The following is a 20,197-nucleotide window of genomic DNA, read 5'->3' on the forward strand; positions in this document are numbered from 1 at the left end:
GAAGATAATAATTAAGTGGTGGCTTTGGCCTTTTTGGAGAGCTACACAGTTTTCCTGGGTTTCTCCCACGTATATGTGTTACTAAACGTTGTTTGATTTTCTCTTTTACTCTGGTTCATGTCACTTTAATTCTTAGACCAGCCAGAAGGACCTAGAGGGTAGAGGAGAAGTTCTTCCTCCCCTACACTTCCCTAGCCAACTCTCCCTATGAGGACTAATCTGGTCAACACCTAGAATGCATCCTTGTGAGAGCCTAAGCAGAGGGCCTAGCTCAGGCTGTCCAATGATTCAGCCACAGAAACTGTGCAAAGATAAGCATGTGTTGTTCTAAGCCACCAAGTTTGTGATAGTTTGTTATACAGCAACAGATACTAATACATTATGCTATTCCCTAAGACTTGTCTAAAGGATATATTTAGTACTGGTAATTGATAACCACTACATTTGCTGAGTCTTTAACTTAGTAGTTTTAAGTGATGCTATATTTTTACTTCTCTGATATTTAGGAACACATTGACATGAGAGTATCCTCACATATGTTCTTGTATTCGAGAGAGTCATCTTCTCTTTTTCTAGAGATAAATGAATAGACATCTCAATTCTCCTTCCCTTTCAACCCTTTCTCCAATTTTCCCTTTCTTATAGAGAAAACAGCCTGAAGTAGATTTGAAATGTCAGTATCTCTGGTTACAAACTAGTGTCAGTGGCAAACTAGCAGACAGCGCATCACTGCAGATCCGTAGTCATGGATGAAATGAATGCATGTTTTTATCATTCTTAAAACTTCGAAATGCTATCATTGTTGCTATTGCCTAAGATTTAGGAAAGTAAAAATGGTTCAGAAGCAAAAATGAATGAGTATTATTTTTCTAAAGATATATTGAAGATAGGAACTCATGGGGAATCAATTGTTCTGCTTCTATATGGCTGATTAACTCCTACTAGACTCAATCTTTCCACAAATAATACTTATAAACTCTGGAAAAACTACAGAGTAAACAAACAAAAAACTACCTGACATCCCCATAGAGGTAACCAAAGCAGGCAGATTCTGGAAGAGATTAGACACTTGAAAGAAGAGACAACATGGATGAGTTTCCTATTTTAGGGTAGTTAGCCTGAGGGAAAGCTGAATTTAGCACCTCATGGAGGCAGTTAAAGCTGATGGAGAGACTGAAGTCTTTCTGACCTGAAGAATCAGGGGATAGATTTGGGGACAACTAAAGTTGATAGAAAGTGAGGGGGAATATTGGAAAGGAGAAAGCCAGAAAGAGAGAGAATAAGATTCCACTTATAAACTATGTCCACATCTCTAGTTGCTTGCTAAATCATATCTGCCTGGGTCATACAGCAGATCAACTCAGAAAAAATACATACTGAATTGAGATTTGAGCTGTACCCAAGAGAAAGTTTTCAATTTGAGTTCAACCAAATTCTCTACTAAAATTAAAGACAAACAAATAAACAATAAAATCTCCTCAGGGGAATATAATAGAATCAAGAGTCTCTCCACAACATAATATTCACAATATCCCAGATAGAGTCCAAAACATTTTGACATAGGATGAACCAGGAAATATGATGCCTTTTCAAGAGAGAAAAATCAAAGAAGACCAAAGTTAGAACAAGCCCAAGATTTTAAAGCAGCTACTGTAACTATGCCTGTGCTTAGAGATGTAAAAATAATATGCTCACCATAAATGAAAAGATGAGAAATCTCAGAAAAGACATGAAAAATATAAAAATATGGAAAATTTAGACCTGAATAGTATGCTAACTAAAATTTAAAAAAAAAAGAGAGAGACCAATGGATACATTGGATTGGTTTAACAACAGAATGGAGATGGCAGAGAATGCAGAGACCTTGAATATAGGTCAATAGAAAATACCCAGTTTGCAGATAAATGAGTAAAATATATTGAAAATATCTGAACCAAGCTTATACCTGTGGAGCAAGGTTTAAATGCCTAACATACCTGTAATTGGTGTCTTGGAGGGAGAGAAGTCAGGGAAACGGGAGTGAAATTATTAGATAAATAACAAGCGATAATTTTTTTAACTGGTGAAAGGGAAATTCAGAGATTATAGAAGTTCAGCAAAGCCTCCACAAAAAGGATAAATACAAAGAAAACCACACCTTGGCATGCCACAGTCAGGTTGCCAAACACTCAAGATTAAAAGAAAATCTTGAAAGCAGCCAGAGAAAAACAACACATTACATAGGGGGAAATTCAAATTTCCATTGACTTCTCTTATCAGAAACACTGGAGGCCAGTGTTTAAAATGATGGGAAGAATCAATTAAAAATACTTTGTTTTACTGTAAGGGAAGAGTTACATTTGTAAATTTCTAGACGGATGAAGTAGATAATGTAAATTGAGTGAAGCAACAATGGTATAAGTGGATGTAGAAATATTGCCTGGGTAATAGAAGTTTGTTCTTAATGGGAAAGCTGCAACTCAACTCTAGCTGATTGCTGTCTTCAAAATTAGGATCAGTGTTGTCGTATTTCTCTTTCTTAAGAGAGAAGAGAAACCTAAATTTGAATGTGAAATTTCATGATTTTTAGATATTGGCTCAAAAAATTATTTAAAATAATTTGTGGCCAAATGAAATGTCTGTGAGTTGAATGAAACTCCAGGTCACTAATTTGTGATTTCTGCTAATGAAAAATGCAGCATCAAATGAAAAAAAAAAAAACCAAAAACCTAAGATTTTTAAGTAGAACAGACCAATCTACACCTTTTACCATTTACTATACAGTGTGAGACTAATTTGAAAGAAATACGATTTTGGTTGCAAAGGCCAGATGTAGTCACATTTTCAGGTTACATATGTTCATAACACATACAATTTTCTTTTGACATTAAGAAATAAGCAGAAGAATATTATGATGCTGTTAATATGAGCAGAATTACTAGAAATGTAACAGTGGCAGAATATAAAAATCATTTCTCTCTCATTGATCTTACAAGAGACAAAACTGATACTGAGGTTTACACTAAGTTTCTGCGATGGCTAAAGATGGATTCTCTGTAAGGATGTGACTTGGTTAATACTTTCTCTCCAAGATACCCTAAGTTAGGTACTGTCATGATGTCTTTTTCTTTTGCCTCATTGAATTAGCACCACGCCAGAAAATTTCTTTCTTTCTTCCGCAGTAGCGCTAGCTTGCTAAAGTACATTTTTCTTTTTTTTGCAATTTGGAAACTGCATGTGACTGATTGGCTTATCCAATCTGTAGGTAGTAAAAGATCCGTATTGTATTTGATGCCAAGTCCACAAATCCTCGAAAGAGGGAAGAATTCAGAAGGAATTACTGGACAGCTCACAAGGAATTTCAGCCTCACAAAACTTCTAAAAGCTAGTTTCTAAGTAACACATTTTTGTCTCGCATTATATCTAAACCTTGGATAGGTTTTTCTTTTATGCAATGTAATAAATATTTTCCTAAAATGCATAGCCTGGCTAGTCTATACTCGCTGGGAGGTTGCATTTTTACAACTTAACGAGTGAAGATTAGGAAACGATCTTCATAAAATGTAAGCTAGAGACAGGGCACATGCATATTCTTAATTATTTTGAAACCTAAACAGTAAAAAAAACAAATGGTTTAGAAATAGACTGTGTAGTCAGCTGTCTGTTTCTACTTTTAAGGAAAAAGTGTTTCTCTTGCCCTTTTCTCCTCTGCTTTTTCTTTGCTTTTTTCTACTCCATTTCTTGTGTAACCCCTCATACTTACTGTCCTTCTCTGTCACATTCTCATTATCTCCCTATCTCTTGGTTTCATTGTCTCTGCCTACAAACATGTGGAGACATACTTTTTAGGGGAAAAACTAAAACAAAAAAAATCCCCCCAAATCTTCCCTTGACCCTGCTATGCCCATGGACTCTTTTGGTTCTCCAAATTTTTTGAAAATTTTAACACAATCACTACAACTATTTTGTTGGAACACAATAGAGGAAGAGTGAAGTGCATGCTACTCTGAAATCGGAGTCTTGACTCTATGGCTTAGAATTGGCTGTGCAATACTAGGCAAATCGCTTCACTTATGGGCCAGCTTTCTTGCCTAAGCAATAGAGACACTGCTACTAATTGACTTGTGACAATAAAATGAGAAAATGCATTGCAATCCACTTACTTCTAACAATAATTTTGTAAGGTAGATCTTACTGTGAGTTCTTAGTCTCTGAAAGCTCAATAGTTTTGTTTGTTTGTTTGAAGCTTATATAAGAAATACATAACTTAAAAATGAAGATATAATGTTAACTTTACCACTTTTTATATTTCTAACATTAAACATAAAGGGAAAGCATTAATTTAGAAAACTCACTTAAGATGTGATTTTAAAACTATGCTCTGAGGAGCCCATCGTGTTCTGAGAAGTTTCCTTGGGAAAAGAGGAAGGAAGATAGCAGCACAATTTCTGGCTTGAGCTTCAAGAAAACAATTCTGATTTTATCTGTACTGTTTAATATATCATTAGAAGAAATAATTTCACAGCCTAGAAAACAATGTAGAAATCCCATGGTCTAATGCAAAAAGGAAAAAAGCCTATGGCTAGAGGCTTTGTCCTTTTCTCTACCTTAGCTTTGATTGGTGGGATGGTTGGGATTTTCAGGGATTGTCATCACCAGAGATATGTCTGGGGTGTGTTTATGTGGAGAAGTGGTATGGTGATATTAATCTGCGAGCTCCGTAAAGCATATGCATCATATTTTTTATATCTCCATTGATTTGTTTAGAATGCTTAGGGGTCCACAAGGATCATGGCAATTTAGCAGAAATGGCATACTTTACTTATAAATACATTTTAAACTTTTACTGACAGATATCACCAAAAATTAGCTTTCAAAAGTACAGCACAAATATTAAAAAGAATGTAATTTTGAGATAATGTTTAATTATAGTATGGTTACTAATATGATTCCAGAAGCTGAGTAACAGAACAATACAATAAATATCAGCTGAAGGAAACATTAACTTTATTCCTCATAGTAAAGTCCCACTGCAAGTAGGTATTTACATACCGGATCAGCTGGATTATACTGAATAACATATTCTATCTGTCCATTTGGGCCATCATCTATGTCTGTAGCTCCATTGTCTCCTGCAAATCCTGTAAATATTGTGGTGCCAACTGGAGTGAGCTGAAAAGAAAATGAAAGAAAAATTGTCAATTCTTATTTCATCAGCTGCACGCTAGAAGTGTTCCAGCACAAAAACCAGCCCTTTATTACACATATAGGAGTTCGTATAAAGTCTGAAATTTCCAACATCATGGGCCTTGCTTTGGGTAAAGAAATGGAAGGCCCTGATTCAGTGGGAAGCACATTTGGACCGATTTATGACGATTAGCATCTTAGCCCCCATGGAGAAAATGTGTCTGTTGTTCCTCCTTTAAAAACCTTGATGCACTAGGTTACCTGCAAGCTAGAATTTAAATTGTATGAGGAAGTTAGTTACTTTATTTCAAAATCAAAATACACTTCAGAGAGATCAATGAAATCCAGGGTGTAATTACACGCAAGTGGCAAGTTTGAGGAAGAGCTTTGGAGACAATGGATTCCCTGTCTATCAGAGGAGAGAGAAAGCTGGAAATTTCTTCAGTGATTGTAATATTGGTTGAGTAGAAAGCCATCATGTGAGAAGAGTTGGAGAGAGTGCTCATATCTTTTCATTTTGTATTAAAACAACAACAAAACTAAATGTGGCGTATAAGACCATGATTTGGCATTTGGACTAAGTGTCTAGCTTTATTTCCTATTGATCTCAACCAGAGAATCACTATTTTCTCCTATCTGTACGTCTTTGCATAATATATTCCTACATCCAGAGTCTGCAGTCGCTCAAGCTTTAGCTGGAATCCTACTCATTAGTTACATTTCAACTTAATTAGGTATCACCCTCTCTTAAACCATGCCTGATATATCACTCTCCACCCACATCAGAATATGGTGCACGTTTTTCTTGTGCTTACATTTTACACTTTTCTTCCCTAATCATTGTATTGTCACCATGAATAAATAAGTTTTGTCAATAAACATAAGCCCTTTGGCTCTAAAGAGCAGAGATTTTTAAATTTTGTTGTGAGATATGTTTTGTTAGTTTTTAAATGGGATTCCTTCACGGAGAAACAGTTTCCAAGAAAGAAAAAATAGTCGTTTCATTGACTTCTATTTTCAGCACTACAGACTCAAATGTCTACAGGGATCCGTCAGGTAATGTAAATGAGTGAAGCAAACCTGATGGGAATGATGGCGACTGGGGAGCACATGCTCCTTCTAAAGTGGCAGCTGCTCCTCGGCCCTAGCAAATACTTGCCATAATGGGATGTGTTGCCAATGTTACTAGGTCTTCTAATATTCTAATTTTATGTGAAATCTCTTGGTTCTAAGGTTGATGGCAGATTTCAGAAAATTAAATTATGACTTTAATGGGCTAAACAAAATACGTGCATTGGCACAGCAACCACAGTCGTTTTCAACTTCTGATTTAGAAAAAGAATTCAACTATGAGTAAAGAAATAAACCATAAGTATAAAGTGGTGGATCTTTATAAAGTCAGCCCTCCTGGCAGACAGTTTTAAAAGGCAAACTTTGACTACAGCTCAAAGAGAGCGGAGAATGAAGTGAGAGAAGGTGGTTTAACTAGACACGTAAGAACACTGAGAGACCAGAGCAGGATGGGTTTCATGGAAATGTTAGTCAATTAAAAGGTTTCCAAGCCAACATTTTAAGATTTTTTAATGGAATCTCTGTTCCAAAAGTCATCGTACTCTCTTAGAAAAATTTATCCATTCTTATGTAGCTAGGCTTTGATTTTTAAATTATGAAATTTTAAAATTGAATGAGAATGATTTGTTTCTCGATATCTAATACAATAAACAAAGTACTTAATCAAAGATCTTTGCTGCTAAAGAACATAACTGTATTATGGGGTTAAATTAAAAAATCAAAATGAAGCAAAACAAAGACAAAATGAAACAAACAGAAAAAATTGGAACAGTAAGTGTCTGGAAATTTTGAAACAATGTGTCCATCTCTTTCAACCTACTCACTGAGACAACATATACTATCGTACTTGATTCATTACAGAGCAGGATCCTGAAGTGCCGTAGCCCAGGCAATAAAATTGGTGTTACAGGGAAAGGATAAGAGGTCCAGGGATTGCTTAGACCATGTACCAAAATGTTGAAGTTCCTGAGATCCATGAGCAGCTGGAAGCCAGGGAAACAAGAGTTTTGCAACAAAAAGTGAGCAGAAAGAGTGCTGAAAGAAACCACACTTTCCCTACTTAATCAATTCTGCTAGCCCACTTAATACGCACATAAAGGAAAATTTGCTATAACATTGATTTTTTTAATATCTACTCATCATTACTAAAACCAATTTTCCTTTTTTTTCAGTGAGGGAGATTAGCCCTGAGCTAACACCTGTGCCAATCTTCCACTATTTTGTATGTGGGTCGCCATCACAGTATGGCTGATGAGTGGTGTAGGTTTGCACGCAGGATCCAAGCCTGCGAACCCAGGCCCCCGAAGCAGAGTGCGCTGAACTTAACCACTCACACCTCAAGGCTGGCCCCCGATTTTTTTTATTTTTTAAGAGGTTTTCTAATTTAAAGAAAGGTTGCAACAGAATAAGCAGTACATCATCTATACATTGTGAAATTTGGGGACTTCAATTAGTGATCACATATCAAAGTTATTTAAAATTAAAACAAACAAACAAACAAAAGCCTTACCACCCTCTCATTTGATAGTATGACAGTTTCTCTAACGCTCAAATGCATTTTTACTACACAATGATAATTTTCTTTGGGAAATTTTAAATTATGTAAAGACAGGTAGATGATTTTCTTCATGCTGGTTTAATAACATAAATTTGATCTGACCTGATGTAAAGTTTGAAGTATTACCTATGTGTGTAGAAAAAAAGAAAAGAACTAATTTGACATTTGAGTCTCAGAATCCAAGACATAAATGAAACCACCCTGATGATTTGGTGGAAGTAATAGAATGGCAATTGTTGTAAGAAAAGAACTGTTTTTAGTAAGGGAGAAAATAAAGTATAATATTCTCTAAATCTCAACATTTTCTAATTTTTCCAGTCTTATTCAAGATTAAGTTTCTGGAAATAAACATTATATGACAGTATTTGGCTGGAATAGATGGTTTGAAGGATTTTATTTCTTACAATGTAATATTTGCAAATCCAAAGACACATTTGCAAAATCAAAGACTCTAACTATGAAAAATATCTGTATTTTTCTTTAGCTGTCCAAATGTTTTTGAAACTCAGAAAAGTCAACATAGAAGTGCTTTAACATATTGTCAATTAATGGTTTTCTTCATCACGGACAGTCTCTCACCATTTAAAAATCACATTTATAAATACATATAATTTTTAATATCTAGCTGTTTAAAATAAACCCCACATTATTTTTCTTTGGTTGCCTTTAAAAAATACGCTTGGTGACAAAGTTCAACAAAGATTGTTATTGAAAAAGGACTTACAATGCATTTGTTTGTGGTTGCTATTTATGGTTAATTAAAAAAGTAATTCAATTCCAATCCCTCTCATTTTAGGATTTTAGCTTATTTTGGGGTACCACATATAATTGTCCCTCAAAGAATTTATATGCTTATATATTTTTTATTATTCCTTGAAATTACAAGTAGAAATATGATTCTATAATAAATTCTTTTAGTGTATATTTTTGAATGGAAAATAAAAGAGAAACAATTGCCCAGCTGTGGAAATAGAGAATAAACCTTATCATTTCTATAATGATATCAAATAAGGTTATGAATGATCTCTAAATATAATTTTAAGCTCTGTTTTCTTTTTTTTTTTTTTTGGAGGGAGATTAGCCCTGAGCTAACATCTGCTGCCAATCCTCCACTGTTTGCTGAGGAAGACAGGCCCTGAGCTAACATCCATGCCCATCTTCCTCTGCTTTATATGTGGGATGCCTGCCACAGCATGGCTTGAAAAGCGGTGCATATATCTGCACCCGGGATCCGAACCGGTGAACCCCAGGCTGGTGAACAAGAACACGCGGACTTAACCGCTATGCCAATGGGCAGGCCCATTAAGCTCTTTTTAAATAAAGACTTTATATCCTTGAAAATTAAATGGGCAGCATTAGGATAGCAGTAGTAGATTTCAGCATCCTATTTCATTCACAGTGCTGTATCTGTTTACAATTTCAGTAAAAATTAGATTAAAGATTTTTCCCCCAACTTGGAAAATGTGGTATTTAGTTGTTGACAGCAGAGGACTCAGGTAGTACGCCAAGTCATTAGTTCAGTATTTGTATAGACTAGCGAGTTTTGCTCTCTTCCACAGTTGTGCATTGAGGCCAAACATCTTAGCACAGATTATTCCTACTCATTTGTACTATGAGAATAAGCAAACGTCCACACATAGACAAACCCATGTAAAATGCAATACTAAAGTGTTTCAGAAACTGGGCTGCACACATTTGTCAATGATCTGCCACTCAGATGGTGGACCTGTTCCAATAAAAGCTAGGGTTTGAAGTGTTTGAAGCTAATATAAAAGAAATAGCTAAAAAAAAAAAAAAAAAAGTAGAGAAGGCATTTTGTGCTAATGTGGAAGGTCTTCCAAGGCTAAAAAGGCTCCAATGAGATGGCCTATACCAGATGCAAACAAGCAAAAGAGAGTTGGAGCACACAAAATGCTTTCCAAAAATAGTAGATTTCACCATCCTATTTCATTAATTTATTTTTATATATATACCCAACAGAAATCTATACATATCTATGCACGCATACAAATGCACACATATATTACATAAAGATAAATTCACACATATCACCATTATTTATTCTCATTACAAGAGACGTAGTACACTGGTGCTTTATGAATTTCTGAACATTACATGGGCGTTGAAAATCTTCACATGATGGTCAGGTTGTTTATTACAATGTCTTGCCTTATACATGATTATTCACAGTTTTCAGGGCACATCTGCTGTGCAGGTGGCCATGTTCTGTGTCCTTTAACATTTCAACAAGTCTCAAACATATAAATTTAGTTTTTTGATGAGCATTCCATGCATGAGATGATTATCAGCATGGGCAGCTGCCTGAGGGTATCTCTTCCTTATTTAGTTCATGTCTTTTTTTCACAAATGATTTTATACAGCTACTGGAAAATATAGAAAACACATAGATAAATGCAAATGTAAAAGTTAAAGATAATCAGAGCAAGGAAATTCAGTATTTCAAGAAGATGTATAAGAGAAATTAGAGTGTGAATGTAAAAGGTGAGCTGTTCTCAGTAAAGTGTCTGGATGTCTTGTGAGCCATAGCTACTCAAGCCGGCCTAAAAATTATGAACAATGCTCTAAAAAGAGAACATTTGTTTTCATTAAGCTTACTTACAATACTTCCCCACAGAAGCATTGTATTCACAGATTCATATAAATACAGTTGATTCTCTCTATTCATGGTAGTTATGTTCCATGAAGTCGCTATGAACACTGAATTCACAAATACTGAACATGGCTCCTCAGGGAAATACAAGGTTATTACCTTGCTAGGGGGACACAGAGTTAGGTTCCTACAAGCCTCTGCTTCCAACGTTTTCATCAACTCATCGATGCATGACCTTGTTTTATGTGTGCTTCTGTTTAAAAGCACTTTATGTAATATATTTGGTCTATTCTACTATAGATATTCTCTATCGTATTTTTCATGTTATTCATTAAATTATTCAGCTCCACAACTCATTTTGTTCATGTGTTGTTTTCCCAATTTCATTGAGCTGTCTTTCTGTGTTTTCTTGTAGCCCATTTACTTTCCTCAAAACAGTTATTTTGAATTCTTTATCAGATAAGGCACCGATTTCTATGTTTTTGAGTTCAATTCTTGTAGAATTATTGTTATCTTTTGGTGATGACCTGTTTCTTTGATTCCTCATGTGCCTTGGAGTTTGGGGCTGCAGCTTTTTTATTTAAAGTAGCAGACACTTCTTCAAATCTTCCCTAATCATCATTGAGTTGGAGATATTTTTTGTTGGTCCTGCTCACATTTGGGATTTTCTCCAACCTTACATGAATACACCTGTTCCACATTCTTGCTACCTCACGTGGCTGAATTCTTAAGCTTGTATGTCTTTTACAGTCGTTACAACTCACCAGGCTGGCTGCTGGAAACTTCTGTTGTCTCAGAAGGTGGTGCTACAGTCAAATTTGTGTTTTCTCCCTTGCCTACAGTCCCTGGCCTGATTTTCTGAACATATTTGCTGTTGCAAAGCTCAATTTCACCACCACACTTAGGAGTGTGCACAAAGAGTCGAGCACAGAGAGGGAGCAGTGTGGGTTTAGCACTTGGGCCACTGGGCGTGCCCACAGGCCAGTTGGGGAGATCCATGTATGAGGTTCTCTAAGCAGCCTGTGGACTGGCATCCTGCTGGAGTCCTGAACAAAGTCAGTAGGAACCTCATCCCTTTCAAGACCTTTGATATTCCTATCTGTCTCTTTCCTAACCTCCTCCCTCCCTGAGTAATGGGTTTCTCCAGCAGCATCAGACACAGCTTGGGTAGCAGGACACTGATTTTCCCCTGCCATAGAGGTCCCACTGGCTAGTATAGCCCCAGGACTCTGTCACCTTGGAGGGAGGGGTGGCACTGGCAAACTTCCTCTTACCTTCAAACTCGTATTAACTTTTGTTCCAATGGAGTGCTAGAATCTCTCTTTGAGAAGCCTTCTCCTTCATAGGTATCTATGCAAGCCAGCATTCTCCAGGTTTCCCTAGACCATGGTTGAGAGCAGTTAGGGCTGGTTCCCTGGCTTCTGCTGATTCCATGGCCAAACTGAGGTCTGTCTGCCTGTTACCCAACACACAGGTGGGTGGGACTACTTCCAGGTCCCTTGGCATATAGTGCTAAATCCCACAACTACCAAAGAGGTACTTTTGTTCATGGATGGATACTGATTTTTATTTGTTAAAAGGGGAACTTAAAGGAGGGACATCTTATACCACCATGATGCTGACTTCACTCTAGACCAAATCTATATTCAGCAAAGAAATGGTATGCTGCCACTTTGAAAAAAATATTGGGAAGGATAAATGTTGGAAAGCACTCCATAAATCATAATATTTTGTTAAATATATATACTTAGTGATTGGAGAATGCCACTGGCATCAATCCCCTTATATTTATGGGTAGCAATAATCTCCTGGTATTTGCATACACTGAATATTTCCTGGAGTCTAATGTAATATATCTACATGAAAACAAACATTTCAGTAGAAATAAAATGCTAAACTATATAATTTCTGGTTATCTAAAATACTTTTTCACATGTATTTCCAGCCAACGCCTCTAATAGACTTTGATGTTTTTAGTGATTAAAGAGACACTTTACTAGAGTCCAGAAGAAAAGTACATTTTACAATAAGTATAACTAAAATAATACCACTTTAACTGGGAAATCATTAATAGAAAATGATGGTATTATCTAGCTTTGGACACCTGCCCAAGGAAAAGCCACCATAAGGAATGATTTAAAATGCAATCGATGAAATTTTATTTTCTTACATACTTGATCAAGAATCCAACTGTTTTGTTTTTCCCTATGCCCTAAAGAGAGACAGAACATCTGAAGGGGTGTGGACAATAGATAAGCTGAAATAGGATTCACTAAATAATGATTTTGCTATAATAATAATTTAGTGACAGAAACACTATCAATGGTAGCTGGTGATGGCTTCATATCAAAAGAAATGATCAAAGCAGAAACATTATTTTTAGTGGAGTAAGATTATATATCAGTCTATATTAGACTAATACATGTTTATTTTTCAAATACCAATATCGTTATCTGATATACTGTCTACTAGATAGCCAATTCATACCAATTATGCTCTTAAGGAAAAAAACACCCATCAGAAGGTATCATTTTGTAAAAGCTATCATTGCTAGTGAAATGGAGGCACTCTCTCATGTTTAATTAACAATGAGACTTCAATTTTATGCTTTTCTCTTGCATTTGTGTAGTATGAATCCATATCCCTTATGATGGTTAATTTTATGTGTCAACTTGACTGGGCCACAAGTTACCCAGATATTTGGTTAAACATTATTCTAGGTGTGTCTGTGAGGGTGTTTCTAGATGAGATTAACATTTGAATCAGTAGACTGCTTAAAGCAGAGTGCCCTCCCAAATGTGGGTTGGCTTCATCCAACCCATTGAAGGCTTGAATCCAATAAAAGAAGCTGGGTAAGAAAGAATTCACTCTCCTTGCTTGACTCTGAGCTAGGACATCTGTCTTCTTTTGACTCTGATTTAGATTCAGACTAGAGGTTACACACAATCAATTCTCCTAGTTCTCAGACTTGGGTTTTGGACTGGAACTATATCATCAGCACACCTGGGTCTCCAGCTTCCTGACTGTAGAGCTTAAGATCTCTCAGCCTCCAAAATCACATGAAACAGTTCCTTATAATAAATCTCCCTTGCTATATCTTTGTCTATCTATCTATCTATCTATCTATCTACCTATCTACCTACCTATCAGTTCTGTTTCTCTAGAGAACTAATAGATCCCTGATCTAGTTTCTCATTAGTGAAGAAAAAAATTGAGTATTTGATTTTGCAGTAGTAAAGATTAGATTCCCATGTTCTAAATGACCAAAATCTGTATACCCACTATGTAACACTCTGTGAAAAAATTGCTGATTTAACTGCAACAGGGACCATACAATCTTTTGGTACTTTGATCATACTTCATGATCCTTTGAAGATTACCCACAGTGCTTCCATAGTCATCTATGCAAGAAGTTGTAAATTCCTGGACTCTAATTTATGTAGTCCTGGACGACAAGCCTATTTTAAAATGATTACTCTCTTCTCTCCTTACACTTATTTTGAGGGTCTTCTCAATTACACTGTATGGTGTGAAGATCAGCTTCCATAATAATAATCTTTCCAAATTAGAAGCCATTCATCCTTTGCTATAATTCAGCCTTTAACTTCCTCCTCAAATAATTTCATGACTCTATCTTACAAGTTATTCCTACATTGGAAACACACTTTAGAAATAGTGATACATTTGAAAAGCAACGGGGTCTCCACAAATGAAGTGGGGTGATGAATCTATAAACAGGTACACATTGTTGAGAACTTCAGTTTTTTCTCACAACGATGAAATTACATTATCTCTAAATCTATGATTATTTATTGAAAGCTTATTATGGGCAAAATCATTGTTTCTGTGACTATTATGTTGTTTTTATATTAACTTGTTAATATAATATTTATTTTATTCAAAGATTTATCCAAAGCAAATGACTATTTAACATTTATCTTAAAACTTTCTAGAATTGATGGCAAAGAGTACACATTCTTGAATTCACATTCAGTAGATGTTATCTTGCAATGATTTATTCAAATCCAAGAGAAAAATTAAGAAAGGAATTACATTTGTTCTTCATATTCCCATTTACATAGTATGGTTTTTACAACTGTGTATAAAATCTTGACTCCATTTTTTTATCATAAAAGCTAAACAATTAATGTTGAAAATCATTTCCTGTGAAGAAATTATTAAAGGCAAATTCACGTAGATAAGTATTTTCAAAATAAGATAAAGGATTATTATTAGAGAGAATGACAAGTGCTCTACTCATCTTAAGTAAAAACTTAATTCAGTGAAGCTAAAATATATGTGTGTGTGTATGTATGTGTTTACACATATACATGCAGAGAGAGAATACATGGATGAAAGACTTTATTAAATTTGAAAGTTGTTAAATAGTCGAATAGTTGAATCTTTTAAAGCAGCTGGAAGATTGAATCCCATTTACATGCTTAAAGTAGAAAACACATCTTCATGTGCTTCTTTCCCTTGCCTTAATCTCCTTCTCTTTTTTCCTCTCCTACTGTACCTGTCTCTTGCTTCCCAGAAAGAATGTGCCTAATCTGCTGAGGAAGAAAATGAGGACAAGTAAAAGGAACTAGGAATTAGTCTCCTTTCTTTCTTCAGAAGCTTTTTTGAGCTGTAGATTAAATGCTAGCACTGTCTGTTCAAAGAAATTCTGTGATGGGAATGGCTCTGAAGGTCCAGTGATTTTTATTCCTTGAGTAGTTGAAAACATTTATCAAGTTTCCAATATGATGGACCACTTTTCTAAAAAAAAAAGAATTATTTAACTTGTATTTAAAAATCACCTAATTATATCTAGAGAATGTAAAGAAAACATATAAAATGTATTTAAAAAATAGTTAACTGTATATGGAATCTCACTGTTATGCTTCTTCATGGAGACCATCTGTGCTCTTAGATCTACGAGAATGACTCTGATAAGAACAGATGTTCAAAAATGCATGTGTTAAATGGAAGGACATGATACAGTCCTGAGGAAATGTGAAAGAAGAGCTCAAAACTAAGAGAGGTTGATTAGGAAAGTGAAAGCTCAAACTGAATAGATTCAGAGATAACATCATTTCATCACTGTGAGTAAAAGCTGAAGTTTTCAATGTTGTTCCCCTAAGTACTGCCTGTTTACAAATCTTTTTGCAATTCAATTGTGGAGACCCCTTTGGTTTTCAAATACATTACTATTTCTAAAGCATATATCTAAGTCAGAGATGACTTGAAAGAAAAGATCACCAGACCCTGTACTAAGTACTTTAAAAACATTCTCTCTCTCTCTCTTTTTATTTTGTGAGGAAGATTCACCCTGAGCTAACATCTGTTGCCAATCCTCCTCTTTCTTTGCTTGAGGAAGATTGTCCCTGAACTAATATCTGTGCCAATCCTCCTCTACTTTGTATGTGGGATGCCTCCACAGCATGGCTGATGAGCAGAGCAGATTCGCACCCAGGATCCGAACCCATGAGCCCAGGAGGCCAAAGTGGAGCATGTGCAACTTTAACCACGTGGCCAGGGGGCCGGCTCCAAAAACTTTATCTCTTTTAATCCTTAATGCAACTTTGTGACATTATTTTTTGTTGTTATACTTATTTTATAGTTAAGGAATCATAGGCTAAGGGAGCTTCTGTCTGATGTCATAATTCTAATACTTGGTAGAGAAAGACTGCAGCACAGATTGTCTAACTTTAAAATGTTAATTCTCAGGAACTGTGAAATGTATTATTTCAGAAATTTCATATTTGTAGTTATTAAACTTTTGAGAAAAGAGAAATGAAAGGGGAAATAAATATAACTTGGCACATAATAGAACCCAAGATAAACAGATAATCTGAAATGACAGAATTTGGATTATGTATTCCACCAAAGATAAATTAGGTTTGGCCCTAAGGAAAAATACTTTTGAGATATTTTACAGAAGGGCAAAGAAATTCAACTTAGCTAGTCCCTGCATTATAGACATCTCATATTAAATAATTATTACTATTGAAAACAGATTGGTTCTCAATAAGCAAGTTATTTCATGAATTCCCAAATTCATCATGATTTCAAAATGCTAACTTTTTCATTAGTAATCAAATCTTTATTGCTAGTGCATTGCATAATGCCTGAAAAAGCACTCAATAAATGCTTGAAGGGCAAAGAGAAGAAGGAAGAAAATATATCCAACCACAGTAATTTGCCTTTTCATCAATGGTTTTGCAAAAAATCAATGTTTCACAAATCAGTAAATAAAATATTGGGTAAAGGTTTGATGAGGATCAGGATATTTACAAAGTCAAAGTCATCTTCCACAAAATAGTTTTAATTACTTATTAGTTGTTAGGTACAAAATAACTAGTAAATATAGTGGAAAAGCTGGCAGATACTCTTACCAAAGTAATAAAAACTATCATTATCAGTAACAGGACACATTGACATTGCTTGTCTCTTTATTATGGACTATGCAGAAGATGATATCACTTTTGTGGTATTCATAAACAAAATCTATAATCATGAGGAAATATCAGGTAAATCTAAACTGAGAAATTTTCTATAAACTTTACCACTCTTGAAAATTATTAAGGTCATTAAAGTCAAGGAAATACTAAAGTACTGAGATTGAGACTGGAAATACATGGTAACTAAATGCAATGTTTGATCCTAGATTGAATCTTTGACCAAAAAAGAGTTTAATGGAAAACTCAGCAAAATTTGAATGGGATCTAAGAATTATATACTAATACTGTATGAATGTAATTTCCTGGTTTTGATGATACAGTTATGTAGAACAGTGCCTTTGCTTTTAGGAAATACATAATAAAGTATTATGAATTTAAGTGGTTTCATTTGTACAACTTAGTCTTCATTGATAGAGAAAAAATAGTTTCATATATCTATATATGTGATATATAATATATATTATGTATATGACTATATGGTATTTGTACACATAAGCAATTTATAGTATAAATTGCTATATATATAGCATATAGTATATATATGTTAAAAAAAAAGATTTTCTCACCAGTACTCAAAACCATCAAGGTCACCAAAAATACAGAAAGTAAAAAACTGCCACAGTCTAGAGAAGACTAAAGAGACATGATGATTACAAGTAATATGGTATCATAGATGTGGTCCTGGGACCAAAAAGAAGGACATTAGGTAAAAACTAAGGAAATCTAAATAAAATATGGGTTTGAGTTAATAATGTTTCACTGTTCATTCATTGGTTGTTGAAAATCTGTGCCATCTTAATGAAAGATGTTAACAATAAGGGACATTGGATGTGGGCTATATGGGCAATCCATTACCTTTACTAAAATATCACTTAGGTCTAAATAGTTAGGAAACTGTTTAAATAAATAATAGAAAATATGGTCATAAACAGACCATTTCCATGGCCACTCTCATTATAACAAAGTCCAAGACTTGAACATATCATTTATTATAAGAAAAAGTTTTTAAAGATAATAAAACTTTGCTCATTTTTATTACATTTAATTTGTATAAATATATAACATACATTTGAACCAACTCTTACCCAAAAAATTCAATGAGGTAGACTTGTGTGTGTGAGAGAGAGAGAACGAAAGAGAGACCAAGGGAGAGATTCTCATACTTTGCTATGGTTCAATTTGGCTAAAGTTCAGCTTTTGGTTCCTGCTGATTGATAATATCATTAAAATGTTTTTAATCATTCATTTAAACCTTAAAAAAATACTAAAATATTTTAGAACCCAATTTTTAAAAATTAACGAGCACATTAACCTAATGGGTATTGTTGAAGGACATGATTATGCCATGTTAGGAGAAATAAGTATGACAGCATTTAAAGTAAAGTAAAATAAAAATCCTAATTTAACCTGCATATGATACCAGCTAATGTGAAATACCCTCTATGGTATGCCAACTATTGTACATGAATAATATCAAGATGCTCATCTTGATATGCTCATCTTTACATTACTTTTTATAATTCTTCATGAACCTATAGACATTCTATAGAAAAAGTATTAAAAATATATATACACACACATATACAATACTGGCAATATAGTTAGAATGGATATAAGGTGTACAACTATTATCCTAAAAAAGGTGGTAAAGTTAAAATTAAATTAATAAAACATTTCAGCAAAGAGAACTGTTTCATGGTGAAAATATTCAGGCATATCTTACTTTGCAAATTAAGTTTTGGGAAGCAGGATTGGATAGAGCTGGAGACTGCTGGATATAAGCAGGAAGTTCACTATTGTCGCCATTCCTACCATTCACTGAGTCCCTAGAATGTACCCAGAACCACAGGCTTCACTCTAAATTTTCCATGTCCTATAGTCTTCAATCACTAACCTAAATACAGTGGGTTTTTTTCCCTTGAGGAAACTAAGCCTTTTAGAAATTGATCAATTTTCTGTGATTATGCATACAGAAAATGATCATCCTGAAATTGGAACATAGGTAATGCTGAGTCCAAAGGCTTTGTTCTTGTCTCATAACTCTACCTAGCACAAAATTATTTTATTAAACTGTGAATCAAGGTGATAAGTTAGACCAAACAGCACATGTGACTCTTTTCGAATTAGTGTTAGTAGTATTCATGTTAATGGTCTTATTTTTTTATTCCTTACTTTTCAGAAAAACCTTATTTTAAGACATGGGGAAGAAATAAGTATTTTCAAAACTGCATGGAATTTTCTATGTATATCTGAGCTCTATTATTCTCTTGCCTTTGTACAATATGGTGATCCAGCACTCAGTTTTGGAGCGAGGCTGCCTCAGTTTCTGGCTTAGATCTGCCACTTATTAGCACTGAAATTAATAAATGCTTGGGCATTTTAATAAATATAAATTAATAAGTGCATCTCTATTTCTGTACTTTCTCGTCCATATAATGAAAATAATATACATAATTTGAGTCCATGCATAGATATGAATGTTTTAAATGAGATATTTCATGGAAAACACTTAGCATTAAAAAATGTACTCAATAAATGATAATTGTTAGAATTAACCTACTACTAATATTGTAACCCGTCCTTATTCCATTCAACTTCAGGAGATATGCTGCCGCTAAATTGGCAAGAAGATCTGTGCAAAAATCTTTCTATGAACAAATTTTGGTGAGAATAAATTTAAAATTGATCTGATATAAAGTTAGTTCCTAATGAGTATGCCTAATAATAAAAGAAGAAAATTAAATACAAAATTATCATGAATCTAAAGTTTACAGATATTTAAGCTCTTAACCAGGATATGATTTTCATTATACTTGTAATGTCAATAATTATGAGACAACTAGACTGTTCCTGAAACCCAAGGTTATTTAAACTGCTAACTTCACCTTCCTAATAGTAAATGGCATTTTAAATTTAGATTTATGAAGCATCCTTTAAAGTTTCCTATTATTAAGAACTTCAAGAACTTGATCAAACATCGATTTAATGAATTGACTGTGATGCACTTGGGACCCTCTGCACTGAGCCTCGTAAAGCTGTGCATGTAGGAAAGTCTTGTAGAAAAAATAGGGACATCTGGTCAAAGGGGACTATATTAATGTAACTTAATCAATATCACTTTAGTTTTTCTGGGACATGAAAAGTAGGGTAAAACTTCTCAAGCAGTATAATAGTCATATCTGAATAAATACATAATTTCCCCCTAGAGTTATGTAAAAGTGTTATAATTCACCCAAATACATAATTTCCCTCTAGAATTATGTAAAAAGGACTATAATTCACATATCTCATATTTACCAAGTTAAAAAAAAGTGTTTCTTTTGTTGTCATCACTGTTGTGTTAAC

The 20,197-nt window shown here is 34.4% G+C and overlaps 1 protein-coding gene across 5 annotated transcripts in view; it reads right to left on the reverse strand.

The window, feature by feature from the left end:
* PCDH15 (protocadherin related 15) overlaps positions 1-20,197 on the reverse strand; it is a 1,592,394-nt gene that overhangs the window by 434,301 nt on the left and 1,137,896 nt on the right. For all 5 annotated transcript variants that reach the window (XM_070487986.1, XM_070487962.1, XM_070487971.1 and 2 more), the window contains one exon: positions 5,032-5,151. In XM_070487986.1, the coding sequence (XP_070344087.1) occupies positions 5,032-5,151 (120 nt within the window). The remainder of the gene's footprint in view (positions 1-5,031; positions 5,152-20,197) is intronic.

Source organism: Equus asinus, chromosome 2 (genome assembly GCF_041296235.1).
Source record: "Equus asinus isolate D_3611 breed Donkey chromosome 2, EquAss-T2T_v2, whole genome shotgun sequence".
NCBI classification, from domain to species: Eukaryota; Metazoa; Chordata; class Mammalia; order Perissodactyla; family Equidae; genus Equus; species Equus asinus.